At 41.5% G+C, this 13,296-nt stretch overlaps 1 protein-coding gene across 12 annotated transcripts in view; it reads left to right on the top strand.

Annotated features, from left to right (window-relative positions):
- USP40 (ubiquitin specific peptidase 40) overlaps nt 1-13,296 on the top strand; it is a 75,800-nt gene that overhangs the window by 32,377 nt on the left and 30,127 nt on the right. For all 12 annotated transcript variants that reach the window (XR_014300555.1, XR_014300556.1, XM_082690600.1 and 9 more), the window contains 6 exons: nt 2,431-2,512; nt 3,961-4,132; nt 6,627-6,711; nt 8,301-8,371; nt 9,455-9,774; nt 12,091-12,214. Coding sequence is in view for 10 of the 12 variants with exons in the window: in XM_082690600.1 (XP_082546726.1) it covers nt 2,431-2,512; nt 3,961-4,132; nt 6,627-6,711; nt 8,301-8,371; nt 9,455-9,774; nt 12,091-12,214 (854 nt within the window). In the remaining 2 variants the exon portion in view is untranslated. The remainder of the gene's footprint in view (nt 1-2,430; nt 2,513-3,960; nt 4,133-6,626; nt 6,712-8,300; nt 8,372-9,454; nt 9,775-12,090; nt 12,215-13,296) is intronic.

Genomic DNA, 13,296 nt, shown 5'->3' on the forward strand with positions numbered 1-13,296 from the left:
TTTTTTTATTGAAACCACTGACATGAATCAGTATGTAAGACTTTGGTCACTTCCCAAAGTCTACTCAGAAGTAGAAAATCCTAAGAAGGGAAGTTCCTTAGATAGAGGGATATCTGTAGTTACAAATTAGGACACTGTTCTTAGAAAATGAGAATAGTAATCGTTTTTATAAAAAGTAAGAAGAGATAAGTTACTAATTTGCATGTGAGTCAAAGGAAATTAACTTTCTGGTTCTAAAACAGTTACATAATTATTCTGTTTAACGAGAAATTCTAGGCTTTATTTTTCTGACAGGGGAAGAATATAGCTGTGGCTCTGGTAAAAATATTCTGAAGCAAAATCCACAGTTATAGAAATATATATTAACACAAAAAGAATGAATTGGATTTTAGTATGCATTATGTTTTGGCTATGCACTGAATGGTTTTCCAGTTAGTTTAGGAAATGAATAAAGGTTTGGCAGAAATCTTGATGGACTTTTTGTGGGGATAAAGGGACAGAACTTGGCAAAGTGATTCTAAAATCCATCTAGAGAGGTGAACGTTCACCAAGACTGAAGAAGGACCTGCTGAAGGGCATTGACTCCATCAGTAAAATCTGCTTGTAGAGCTCCAGCAGCTAAGAGAGTGCAGTGCTCACACAGAGAGGGACACAGCGCTTGCATAGAGCCAGCCCAGAAATCCACCCAGGTCTTTCGAAGATTTTAATCCGTGGTAAGGTGACTTTTCAGATGAACAGGAGGAGAGGGAATTACTCAAGATGCAGAGGGGGGAAGCTGGTTAGCAGCCAGTCACTTGAATTAACAGTCCGTGTAATCAAGTGACTATAATCATTGCTTGAATGAAATTTGAGTTCCTTTAATGTGTATGTTAAAAGGAAACCTTAAAATGTATAAAATATATTTTCCAATATTAAGGTAGAGAAGACCTTTCTAAGCTTAAAAGCAAAGAAAGAAAAATTAAGGAAAAGTGTTATAAACCTTAAACAATAAAAAAGGCAAATGACAGGCCTAATGGGAAACAGCAAAATAAATTTATTTCCCATCTGCCAAGTGCTTTTACATATATTCCATTGTGCTTAGTAGAAAATTGGGAAAATGATATAAATAAGCAATGTACAAAGGAAGAAATAGGAACAACCAATAAACTGGAGGGAAAAAAAAAAAAAGAATCGGGCACCTGGATGGTGCAGTCTGGCTAAACATCTGCTTTGGCTCAGGTCATGATCCTGAGGTCCTGGGATTGAGCCCTGCATGTGGCTCCCTGCTCTGCTTGTCCCTCTTTCTGTTCCCTTGGTCCCTGCTCATGGTTTCTCTCGAAAATAAATGAATGAATGAATGAATGAATAAATAAATAAATAAATAAATAAATAAATAAAAAGAATCAACCCAAATCATAATTAAAAAATAGGAATTGACATTGGGGAGGGTATGTGCTATGGTGAGTGCTATGAAATGTGTAAGCCTGATGATTCACAGACCTGTACCCCTGGGGCAAATAATACATTAAATGTTCATTTAAAAACTAAATAAATAAAAAATAATTTTAAAAAACGGGAATTGAAACAGCAATGAGATGCCACTTTTTCCCTACCAAGTTAAATGTTTTTTGTTACTTGTTCTCAACAGTTGGCACTTCCTCTACAGCCGGTAGGCATACACAGTCCTATAACCAGTTGATCATATGTACTTGAAAACCTTAAACCAGTAATTCTTCTGCAAATCTTTCTTGAAATAATTAGAGCTGTATATAGATATTCATGTTCAACGGTGTTTGTTACTCCCATTATTTTATAATAAGGACTAGAAATCACCTTAAATACCTACCAGAAAAAGATTGGCTATATTAACTATGATATTTATAGAATGAACTCCTGTGTAATCATTTAAAATTTTGGAGAAACACAAATCTGAAGTGAAAAGCACGTTACAGATTTGTCAAATACGATCCCAGTCTCACTTTACATAAGTGTGTGCACGTGTATGTAGGTACATGTGTGCATACAGACACATTGTGTAGGTTTAGAAGGAAGACCACAAGTACATACAACAGGTCTTAACAGTATCTTTTGGGAATGGGATTACAGTAATATCTATAAGATATCTTCTATATTGTAAAAGTAATTTCCAGAATTTTTATGGTGGCAATTACTACATTTGTTATCTGGAAAAAAATAGTGGGTGTTCTTTTTAAAAAAGTATGCTTAAAGAGAATTGAAGAAATGGAATCCTTCTAGCATGGCATAAAGAACTGTTTATCTTCCATTTGTTCCAGTGTTTCCATGTTTCACATGGGAAGACAGGTCCACAGGAAGTTAGCATTCACAAAGGTAGTTAGTAGAGGCTTTCTAGCTCCCAGCACATTCTTGCCAGAGTCCCAGCCTCCAGATTCCATTTAATCAGCCCACGTTAATGAAGTGTTCTTTTCACAGCTCAAGCTAATCCAAGATATGGGGTTCCATGTCATTTGCTGAGTGAAATGGACGCAGCCAACATTGAACTGCAAATAAAAAGGTAATCTTAACTTACTTTTAGAGTTTGAATGTTTTTTTTTCCTGGAGAATGAGGATCTCATTTAGGTCTTAAGTCTTCAATCAGGAAAATTAAAAAGGAAACAAAGTCAACTCATCAGTGCCTGTGTCTGTGTAGCTGCTGAATTTTTGTAGGCAGAGTATCTTACTTTGAAATCATCTTTATCTGTGAGAGTGAATGAAACGATGTCACATAAATGGCCATTGCTGAGTAGGGTTGAAGCCTCAGAAGCCTGGAGAAATCAGTGAACATGCAGGACATTAAGTGAATTGTATCCTGGCCCATCAGGTGATTCCCAAGGTAGAGAGAGCCTGGGTGAAAGTCACCCCTCGTGAGTTAAGGAGTTGTGGGGACCCAGCACTCAGTGACAGAAGACCAGAGGCGAGTGAGAGGAGGAAATAAGGATTCTGCAAACTACCAGGCTTCATGTCCGTCCGAGCAGACACCTGTAATGGGTTATCACGGGCCTGGTTTGTGAGGACTTGCTGATTTCATCTTCTCTTTTGCGGTCTTGCCTGGAATCCTGAAGAACTGTGTCCTCGTTTGCTCTCTGCTGAGGTCGGTGGGGCGCTTGGTTAGGGAAGTGCATGTTCTCGTGGACTCCTTGTGGCCCCACGTGGCTGGCTGATTATGTAGCCAGCATGTGTTCAATATTTTAGTCATTGGCTTAAAAACTGGGCCAAAAAAGAAGCAGGTAGATTGAATGGCAAACCACTATCAAAGGAAATTAAGACATTAAAAATATAAGAATTAGGGTAAAATATCTTAAACAGGAAAAATAACCTGCGTGAGTGGGTGTGGACTGGCAGTGGGTGTTCACAACCACAGCCGTAGGGGTTTCGCCAGCCAGCACTAAGCTTTCTAATGTGGCCATCAGAAGAGCTAGTGCTGTCTTCGACCACGTGAACAGGATTGTGTCAGGAGTTTTGGAGTAGTGGCGGTGGCCTCATCCAGCTCTCCCTGGGCCAGACTGCCTGGGGCAGAATGGTCGGGCACCAGCTCCAAGGCCGACCAGGGGATTCAGAGGCGAGCCGCCTCTTCCGGTCTACTCGACCGGAGAGAGTGGGCTGGAGGGTCATGAGACCCACTTGAAATATTTTACAGAAGAGCATTTGCCACAATTACAGGAAAAGGTTTCTAGCACATTTGTAACTATATTCTCAGGATTAGAAGAGTTTGAGTTTCAATACTTAGAGTAATACTGTATGATGTATACTAAAATTTATTTTGCTTGGAATTCATGCTGGCAGAGCTGAAATTTTGCTATTCATTGAGAAATTAAAATGTGTAAATTTCGGCACATGGAAGAAAAGGACATTAATAATAATAATTAGAACAGAGAATTTATTGTAAATCAAGTATAATTGGTTTGGGATGAAACTGTGTTATAAAAACAGAGCATTTATGTATTTTTTTATGCTTCTTTAAAGGGCAGAATGGGATTCTACAAACAATAATTTAGAGTTACATCTCCACCTGGGCCCTCATTATCATTTCTTCAGTGGGGCTCTGCACCCAGTTGTCTCTAAAGCAGAAAGTGTGTGGGATTTAACCTTTGATAAAAGAAAAACTTTAGGAGATCTGCGACAGTCAATATTTCAGGTAATTTAGCCTTGATTCCTCTTAATTTAGACATTAAGGTCCATCTCAAGCTAGTTTCTCCTTTTCAAAACCCCATTTAGGATTCAACTATTTATTTTGCAAAGCACTTAAGAAAATTCTACATCTCCCACTTTCCGAGGGTCAAGCCAGATGTTCTCTCTTTACTTGTGCGTCTTTTCCTTCTGCACAGGCGAGGCCCGCACTGTCCAGCCAGCAGGCTTTCAGGGGAGAATCAAGCCTGGTACATTTTATTTGTGGTAGAGAAGAAGTAGAAAGCTATTTTTTGGGGGGGGGGGGGGGTTGGTTTATTTTTTGGTTTTTGGTTGTTTTTTTTTTTTTTTTTTTTTTTTTTTGGAAAGGAGTAAAAAGGTAAAGATAAGCATGTTGCTGGGGCACCTGGGTGGCACTGTCACTTAAGCATCTGCCTTCAGTTCAGGTCATGATCCCAGGGTCCCAGGATCGAGCCCCACATCGGGCTCCCAGCTCAGCAGGGAGCCTGCTTCTCCCTCTGCCCTTCCCTTCACTCATGCATGCTTTCCCTCTCTCTTTCTCTCACTCTCAAATAAATCAAATCATCTAAAAAAAATAATAAATAAGCATGTTGCCTAAAACCAAGAACTAAACAAAAGCAACTAACGTTTCTCCCTTTCCTAAGTATAGGATAGCACTTATTACCAAAATTTTTCAGGGAAGGAAAACACCTTCTATTGTGCAGTGAAAACAAGGATTGTTGTAAATCCTTGCCTCCCAAGTAATTGATCCACGTGTGTTTTTAGGACAGCAGTGCTGTTCATTTTACTTATAGTGCCTTCCTATAAGTTATGTCCTTTGGTTCTTTAATCTCAGGATAACCTGAAGGTAAGCTAACCCCATTTTAAAGGTGAGAAACTTGTGATTTAGAGAGATCTAGTGGCTTGCCCACAGTCAGCCTTCTGGTTGTGGTAGAACTAGCCTCAGCCCTGGTTTCCTTACTTTTTCCTTCCTTTTCACCACACTTCTTCACCTCTCACTACTTCCTGATCAAGGAAAAGGGAAATAGAAAATGTAGTTTTAGGGGCACTTGGGTAGCTCATTCAGTTAAGCATCTGACTCTTGATTTCAGCTCAGGTCATGATCTCAGGGTTGTGAGATCGAGCTGTGAGTCAAGCTCCACGCTTAACAGGGCATCTGCTTGAGATTCTCTCTCTCCCTCTCCCTCTCCCCCTTCCTCTAGTGTGTGTTCGTTTGCTCAGGCTCTCTCTCTAAAATAAATCTTTTAAAAAGGGGGGGAGCTTTTATTTTTGCAGAAATAAATGAATTTTCTCGGAAACTTATCAAGGCCCCAAATTATTAGCTTTCTTTAATTTTTCTCTTGTACAAAGCAAAGCAGGCTAGTTTCTTTGTTAACTTTAGTTGACTTGAATAATGCTTCAGGATTGGATTGGTATTAGGATTTCTGAAATTTCCTAATGTTTCTGAACTTTTGCATTAAAAGTTCATCCCTGAGCCAGTCCCGCAGTGTTAATATAAGTGATCTTGGGGAGCTGCCTTGTCTAGGGGACCTTTAAAATGGAAAAGACCTACCTACTCACTTTCATAGGTTTTAGATTCACTCCAGTCTGCTTTCTGGTGTTTGAAGTGTACGTCTCTGTTATCCTAGAAGTAGGAGCCTGGCGGGAGGCTACAAGATTGATGCAATTAACTAGTCACTTGTGTAAAGAGAAATTTATTTTTTTAAGATTTTATTTATTTGAGAGAGAGGGAACACTTGAGCAGGGGTAGGCGCAGAGAGAGAAGCAGACTCCCCACTGAGCAGGGAGCCCCACATGGGGCTTGATCGCAGGACCCAGAGATCATGACTTGAGCTGACGCAGACGTTTAACCGACTGAGCCACCCAGGCGCCCCAGGAGATTCCTTTTTACGAGACCCACTGTGTGCTATTGTGGAGAGAGACGAAATGGGACTGACTTTATGGGTGATGTTCCTCTGGTAAGATGACCAGTCCCCAGAGTCTTGAATCTAGAAATTTAAAAAAACAATCCATGGTCATATGGAAACTAGTAATGCCACTTTTTTGAATTTATGGTGGAAAACATTCCTTTCAGAGAGCAAAAATTCTGATGGGTGCTAGAATCCGTGCTGCTTTTCCCTGAACGATGCTAATTAAACAAATGATTTTTGCTCTTTTGGACAAAGATCTCTGGGCTGGCGTGCTGCTCAGTTTGCCTTCTGATGAAAGTGGTCTTCCTGTCAGTTCAGTACATCTGTTCTGGTGCTCGCTGCTCATCGTGCACGCGGTGCTCTCCAGTCACTGGTGGCTGAGATCAACCGTTTCTGGATTTGGTGAACTTAGCACCAGTGATGTCTTCTTTGGTGTTGGGCGGGATGGGTATACTCAGTTGCTAGCTCCCCATGTCATCTAAACATATGAAAACTAGTTCGGTGGTGTTCTCTTACCTAGAAATGTGATATTTATGTTCCTTCTCATTGTTCTCTTTTCTTAATATTCTGTAGCTGTTAGAATTTTGGGAAGGAGATATGGTTCTTAGTGTGGCAAAGTTTGTACCAGCAGGACTTCACGTTTACCAGACGCTTGATGGTAAGATAAATGTTAAAACACTGCGACTCATTTCCTATATTTGTATTTCGTGGGCTCATCCGTGCTCTTCTGCTCATGGCCAGTCTTTCCCCCTACCTACTACTTTCTCACCTAGGCTGTCATCACATGGTCAGTCTGCAAATAATTTATTTGATTTCTATAATGTGTAAATTTTGCTAACACAGAAATATTTTCTGTTTTTTTGAAATTAAGGCTACCTCTCCAACAAAACAATCTTTAGAAGGCTGTGGGAGCGCCTGCGTGGTGCAGTTGGTTGAAGCATCCAACTCTGGGTTTCAGCCCTGGTCATAATCTCAAGAGGGTGAGATTGAGCCCCATGTCAGGCTCCGTGCTCAACAGGGAGTCTGCTTAAGACTCTCCCCCGCCCCCAACTCTCTTTTTCTCTCTCTCAAACAAATAAATCTTGTAAAAAAAAATAAAAAATAATAAAAGGCTATGAAATTGTGTTTGTATTACCACAGATTTTTTTTTTTTTTAGCAAAATGGTTCAAACCCTTAATATTGTGTTTATATGGCTTAATTTTTTTTTCTCCCAATCTCAGCTTCAGATTTTGTTTTTTGTTGTTGTTTTTGTGGGGTTTTTTTAAAGATTTTATTTATCTATTTGACAGAGAGAGACACAGCGAGAGCAGGAACACAAGCAGGGGGAGTGGGAGAGGGAGATGTAGGCTTCCCACTGAGCAGGGAGCTCGATGTGGGGCTCAATCCCAGGACCCCGGGATCACAACCTGAACCAAAGGCAGACGCTTAACAACTGAGCCACCCAGGCGCCCCAACAGCTTCAGATATTGTAGTAAAACAAACAGAAGTTCTTGGAGAACTTAAAAATATTTACAACTTGTGAATAATAACAAAACAATAATAATAGCAACTGTAGTGACGTTTATTTGGGACTCCACTGCACCAAATCCAGAGATAAGTTTTATATAAATTATCTCTTTTGATTTTCACAAGATTCTTTACCTATATTTCTTGAAGTTTGGGGACGCAGTACAGAGGACAGACAGCAGTTTCGTGCTGGGTCGGGCCACGTGCTGGCGAGCTTCCCTCCCACACACAGTGTCGGGTTCGGTCAGCGCCTCCCCTGCTCTTGTGCTCGCGGAGCTTCCGTAACAACACACGGAGATGCTTACACAAGGTGGAAAAAAACCCTAAAGACTACAGTGAAAAGCATAAAGATAAAAATAATCTTTTTTTTTTTTTTTTAAGATTTTATTTATTTTTTTGACAGAGAGAGATCACAAGTAAGCAGAGAGGCAGGCAGAGAGAGAGAGAGGAGGAAGCAGACTCCCTGCTGAGCAGAGAGCCGGATGCGGGACTAAATCCCAGGACCCTGAGATCATGACCTGAGCCGAAGGCAGCGGCTTAACCCACTGAGCCACCAGGCACCCAAGATAAAAATAATCTTAAATAATGCCAAAATAATAAATGTAATTACTGCCTTTTTCTTAAGTTTCCTTGGTGAAAATGCTTTCTCAAACAAATATTTAAGTGTCTCAGCTCTTTCTTTAGTTTGATTGTTTTTGGTGATTGTGACGAATGGTCTCACTGATGAGCTCATGTTTTAGGAGATGACCTGACACTGTGGGAAATGGAGATTGTGGACGGGGAAGACCTCTTTGTATGGAATGGGGTGGAGGTAAGCACGGATTAAAGAGATACTTTGATGGTTTTCGATTTTTTTAAGTGTCTTGTAAGAAAACTTTCTTCAGTATCTGCGAAGGTAACTAGATGCTAGAAAATACCTGAAATGTCTGACAAATTTTAGGTACAGTCAGTGTTAGTCCTATGCTAAGGAGATATTTGTCGAGCACTTCTGCAATGCCAAGTGCTCATATGAAGGGACATAGTCAGTTAGTCCTTCAGGCTGTCCTGTTGTAAATAATCCCACTAACACGGGCAGCAGTAGGGTTCTGTGCTTGCTCCCTAAGGGAGTTCAGGAGGGGGCAGGTAGCTACCCTGAGTTAGGGCCGTGACCTGCAGGAGAAGAGGGGGTTAAGTCGGGAAAGGAGTGAGCAGCATCTTACCCACTCTGTGGTCTGTCATTGGTCCATCTCATATATTTCCAAAGCCTTTTTCTTTCTGCTTCCCCTTTCCCCCTGCCAAGTCTTTATTATTATTGCTGAGGACTCCTGCATCTCTGTCTCCACTCCACATTGCTCTCCTAGAAAATAAAAGATGGCTAAGAGAAAGTTTCGAAGGAAAATCTAAAGTACAAGACATTTCACTTAAAGAAAAAAAAAAAATTCTCTAAGAGTAGTATGTAAGATTTTATTTATTTATTAAGAGAGAGCATGGGGTGGGGGGCAGTCAGAGGCAGAACCAGACTCCCTAATGGGCAGGGAGCCTGCTGTGGGACTCGATCCCAGGACTCCAGGATCATGACCTGAGCCGAAGGCAGTCACTTTAACCAACCAAACACCTAGGCGCCTTTTAAGAGTAGTCTTTTAGGGACACCTGGGTGGCTCAGTCATTAGGCGCCTGCCTTCGGCTCAGGTGATGACCCCAGGGTTCTGGGATTGAGTCCCGCATTGGGCTCCTTGCTCAGCAGGGAGCCTGTTTCTCTCTCTGCCTGCTACTCTGCCTATTTGTGCGTGCTCCTTCTCTCTGACAAATAAATCTTAAAAAAAGAGAGAGAGAGAGAGAATCTTTCTGTGTGATTTTGTTGATTTGATTTTGGCAAATAGAAACTGTACTAATGGTTGTCTTGGTATTATTGTAGGTTGGTGGCATCCAGATTCCAACCGGGAACGACTGTGAACCTCTGCTCATAAATGTTCTTCATCTAGCAACAAGCAGTGAGGGGGACAAGTGTCAGCAGTTGGTAGAGTCTCCACATGTCTTTCCGTCCAATGCACAAATGGGCGAGGTGCTCACCACCCTGGCAGGGCCCATGGGTGTCCTCTTCATCAACGCCACTGACCCTGCCGAGGAAGAGAACTGGGTCGCCATTCCCAGGGAGGACCTGAAGAAGACTTTCAGAGAGCTGGGCCTCGGGAACCACAGCTCGGTTCTCGTTCAGGATTCTAGAGATGATAACAGGTACCCTGCTGAAACATAAGAGAATCGCTTTTTAAGTTATTTAAATGATAGTTCTGTCTCTTGGAACTTGAAAGCTTTATCTTAATACTGATAATAGTTCAGTATTTTCCTTTTGTTTCTAAACATTGCGTCCTGGATATGTTCGTATACAGGAGTGTTCTGAGTTAGGCAGCTTGGAGGAAGGTGATATTATAATGTTGATTTTTCAAAATTTTTATTTGTTGGTAAATAAGATGACCAAATAACGTAGATATAGATGAGATATAATCTAGATTAGTTGTTTGTAAAGCAAGGTCTTGTCAAATGAATTCCGATTAGCACTTACTACAAAACTAAAGGCACATTCTCACAAAGAAAGTTCCTGAATCTTTTCATGAGGAGGATATTAAGATCCAGCCAAGTGTGTCTGTTTTGTCACAAGACCCCCATAAGGCAATTCAGGTTTTCATTGTAATCCTTTATCTGAGTCTTGAGACCCTCCCAGCTTCCCAGAGAGGGCAGGTACGTGGAGGTGCATGCTCTCTTGGTTCCTGTGAGTCCCTCTGGGAGCCCAGAAGTGCCGCCCGTCTCCGTTTTGTTGTCCATGTCTGTTATGCTGCTTTTCTGTAGTCAGTGTGCACTGCCCTGTAAACCCCCGGTTTCCATATGTTGAAGACTTGAGGTTGCGAAAAACAGTTCATTCCCTGCTCGATCAGTCGGAGTCTCCATATTGTCACTGACAGTGGCTGTGACACAGAGGCAAATTGTTTTCCAGGCACATGTTTTTGTACTTGGTTTCTTTAATTTAAACGTTTATTATATGTCCCTTTATAAGAAATAATACACGGGGTGCCCACATGGCTCGGTTAAGCATCTGACCCTTGATTTTGGCTCAGGTTGTGATCTCAGGGTTGTGGGATCAAGCCTCACATCGGGCTCTGTGCTGGGCTTGGAGCCTGCTTAAGATTCTCTCTGCTTTCCCCCTCTGCTCCCCCCGAAATTAAATTAAAAAAAAAAAAAAAAGTCACACGGCATGTATTAGGACTTGGGAAGTACAGAAGTGAAGACAGGAGGCCGAAGCAGCGTCCGTGCCTGGCAGTCACCATTCGCATTCCTGTTGCCCTGAGCTCAAGTAATTGGTTTTTTAGTTCTGAATGTTTTTTTTCTTTTTAAGCTTACTAATGCTTATTTCACGGACAGTTAGAGCCTGCTTCCCCCGCCCCGTGTCTACAGACTCTTCACAAGCCTCGCTGTGCGGCTGTGCAGCCGTCAGTGTTGACATTGTAGCTTTCCGGATGCAGGAGGCAGTGTGTGCCGGGGTGAGGACTGGGCCACCTGGGCTTGTTGGCAGCTTTGTCGTGTCCTGACAGTGTGATTGTGTGCAAGTCACCTCCTCTCCTTCTGCTCAGTTTCTTCTTCTGCAAAATGAGGGTAAAAATCAGTGCCAGCTTCCCAGAGCCTGAGGGTTGGGAGTTCAGTGCTTATGGAGCATTCGCACATGGTTAAAGGTGGGGTGTCGTCGTCACTGTCCTCATCCAGTTCTTCGCCACAATCGGGGTGGTCTTCAGGGAACATCTTTTTGCTAAAACTTTGCTGACCTTAGGACTGCTAGCTCAAGGGACAGCTGAGATAAAGAGAGAGTAGAATTGTGTTTCCAATACGCACTCCCAGGAGGACTTCTGCCCACGATTCAGCACCTCCGTGTGAATTAGAAAGCCACTCCTTCCTCGGGAGCCTTTACCTACTATGTATAGGAAAATTTTGTTAGAATAAGACACCCTACTTGTTCTCTTAGGCCATCTGCTGTCATAAAATAAAACTATTTATAATAAACATAAAAATGTACAGCACGTGTGATGGGAAAGATATACCCACTTAAATGTGGCCTTTATGCAGAGTCTGTCTGTACAGCCTGCATGGCTGTCCTGTTAGTATGACGCTGGATCTAAATCCTCTGGGCAGGCTTCTGGCATCAGTACTCTGAAAGCTCGCCTCGTGAGTCCCCTGGGCAGGCCTAAGTTAGCAGCAGATTATTCCTCAACAATACTTCTCTTTGAAAAATGTGGCAACACAAAAAACAAAACAAAAAAACATGGTAATAAATTATTTGTATAAGTCAGAGCATACTTGGAGTGGAAATAGACTGCGTGCCCAGCTGCTTAGCACTGCCCTAAAGAGGTAACTTTCTTAAAGCCAGCTTCATAGACCTTGGTCACCTTTAATTTGTCACATCAAAGGACACATGCAGAATTTTGGAAGTGAAGGAGCAGTATTAATTTTCTGATCCGTAGAAGCACTGTGTAAAGACACATGTCTTAAATGTCTTTGTTCCCACAGTGTGCTCCTCAAACAAGGGAAGTGGTTCAGTGGGATGAGTGAGATCAGCTGGCTCCAGGTTCAAAATCTATGCGAATTAGAATCCGAAGAGAAGCAAGTAAAAATATCAGCAACTATGAACACAGTGAGTAGATTATAGTTCAAGTCTGGTAGACAGTTTTCTAGTTTAACAGTGTTTGATTTAAAAGGCAGTACCTGAAATCTTCCAGAACGCTTGTCTCAGTGGGTTTCTACAGCTTAAGAAATCAACTTTTGGGGGCACCTGGCTGGCTCAGTCAGTAGAGCACACAGCTCTTGATCTTGGTGTCGTAAGTTCAGGCCCCATGTTGGGCATAGAGTTTAACTTAAAAAAAATATGTTGGGAGAGGAAATCAATATTTTATTGTTAATATTTGATTACCACTCATTTACCTATATTAGCCCTTGACATGTTTCAAGAAAATATGTGCTTTTTTTCCATCCAAAGCTACATTAGAATATAGGATTTACCTATTTAATTAGTTCATGGAATCCCCTAGCTTTGAAAAATATAAAACGCTATTTTCCCACAGTCTTGTCTCTTATTTTTTAAACCAGGCATATATTTTTTGTGTTGTATTGTTTTTTGGTGCTTGTTTTTTTAAGCTTACCTGAAATTGTTCTACATCATACTCTGTACTCTTATCTAAAGCCATCTGCTCTTAAAAACAGAGTCCTTCCATTTTCCACTTGAAGACATTGACCCTGATTTCCTTAAACATCATTCCTGCAAACGTCTCTTTATATTCATGTGGTCTGAATTCATGAAGTTTGTTTTTTTTTTTTCTAGAACATCAAAAGAAACCTTTTAGAATGTTTTCTGTAAATATTATAATTTCTTTTTTTTTTTTAATTTTTTATTTTTTATAAACGTATATTTTTATCCCCAGGGGTACAGGTCTGTGAATCGCCAGGTAATATTATAATTTCTTACGGTGCATTAGTATCTGTTGGCACAGTAGAGGGGACAGTATAAAGCCAGCACTCCGGAGCTTAGCAGACTTGGCTCCCCCACCCCACCGTCTGACCCTAAGTGGGAGGCTTTGGTGAAGTCCTGGTTACTCCAGTCCTCATTCCTTCTTGGGGTGCTGTGGGGAACTGCTGGGAGGTTCTAGTCCATGATCACCAACATCACTTTCACCCCTAAATTTCCTGCTTCAAGCCCTAGAGGCACTTAGCCTTAACTAA

This window comes from Mustela nivalis, assembly GCF_964662115.1.
Source record: "Mustela nivalis genome assembly, chromosome: 11".
Taxonomy (NCBI): Eukaryota; Metazoa; Chordata; class Mammalia; order Carnivora; family Mustelidae; genus Mustela; species Mustela nivalis.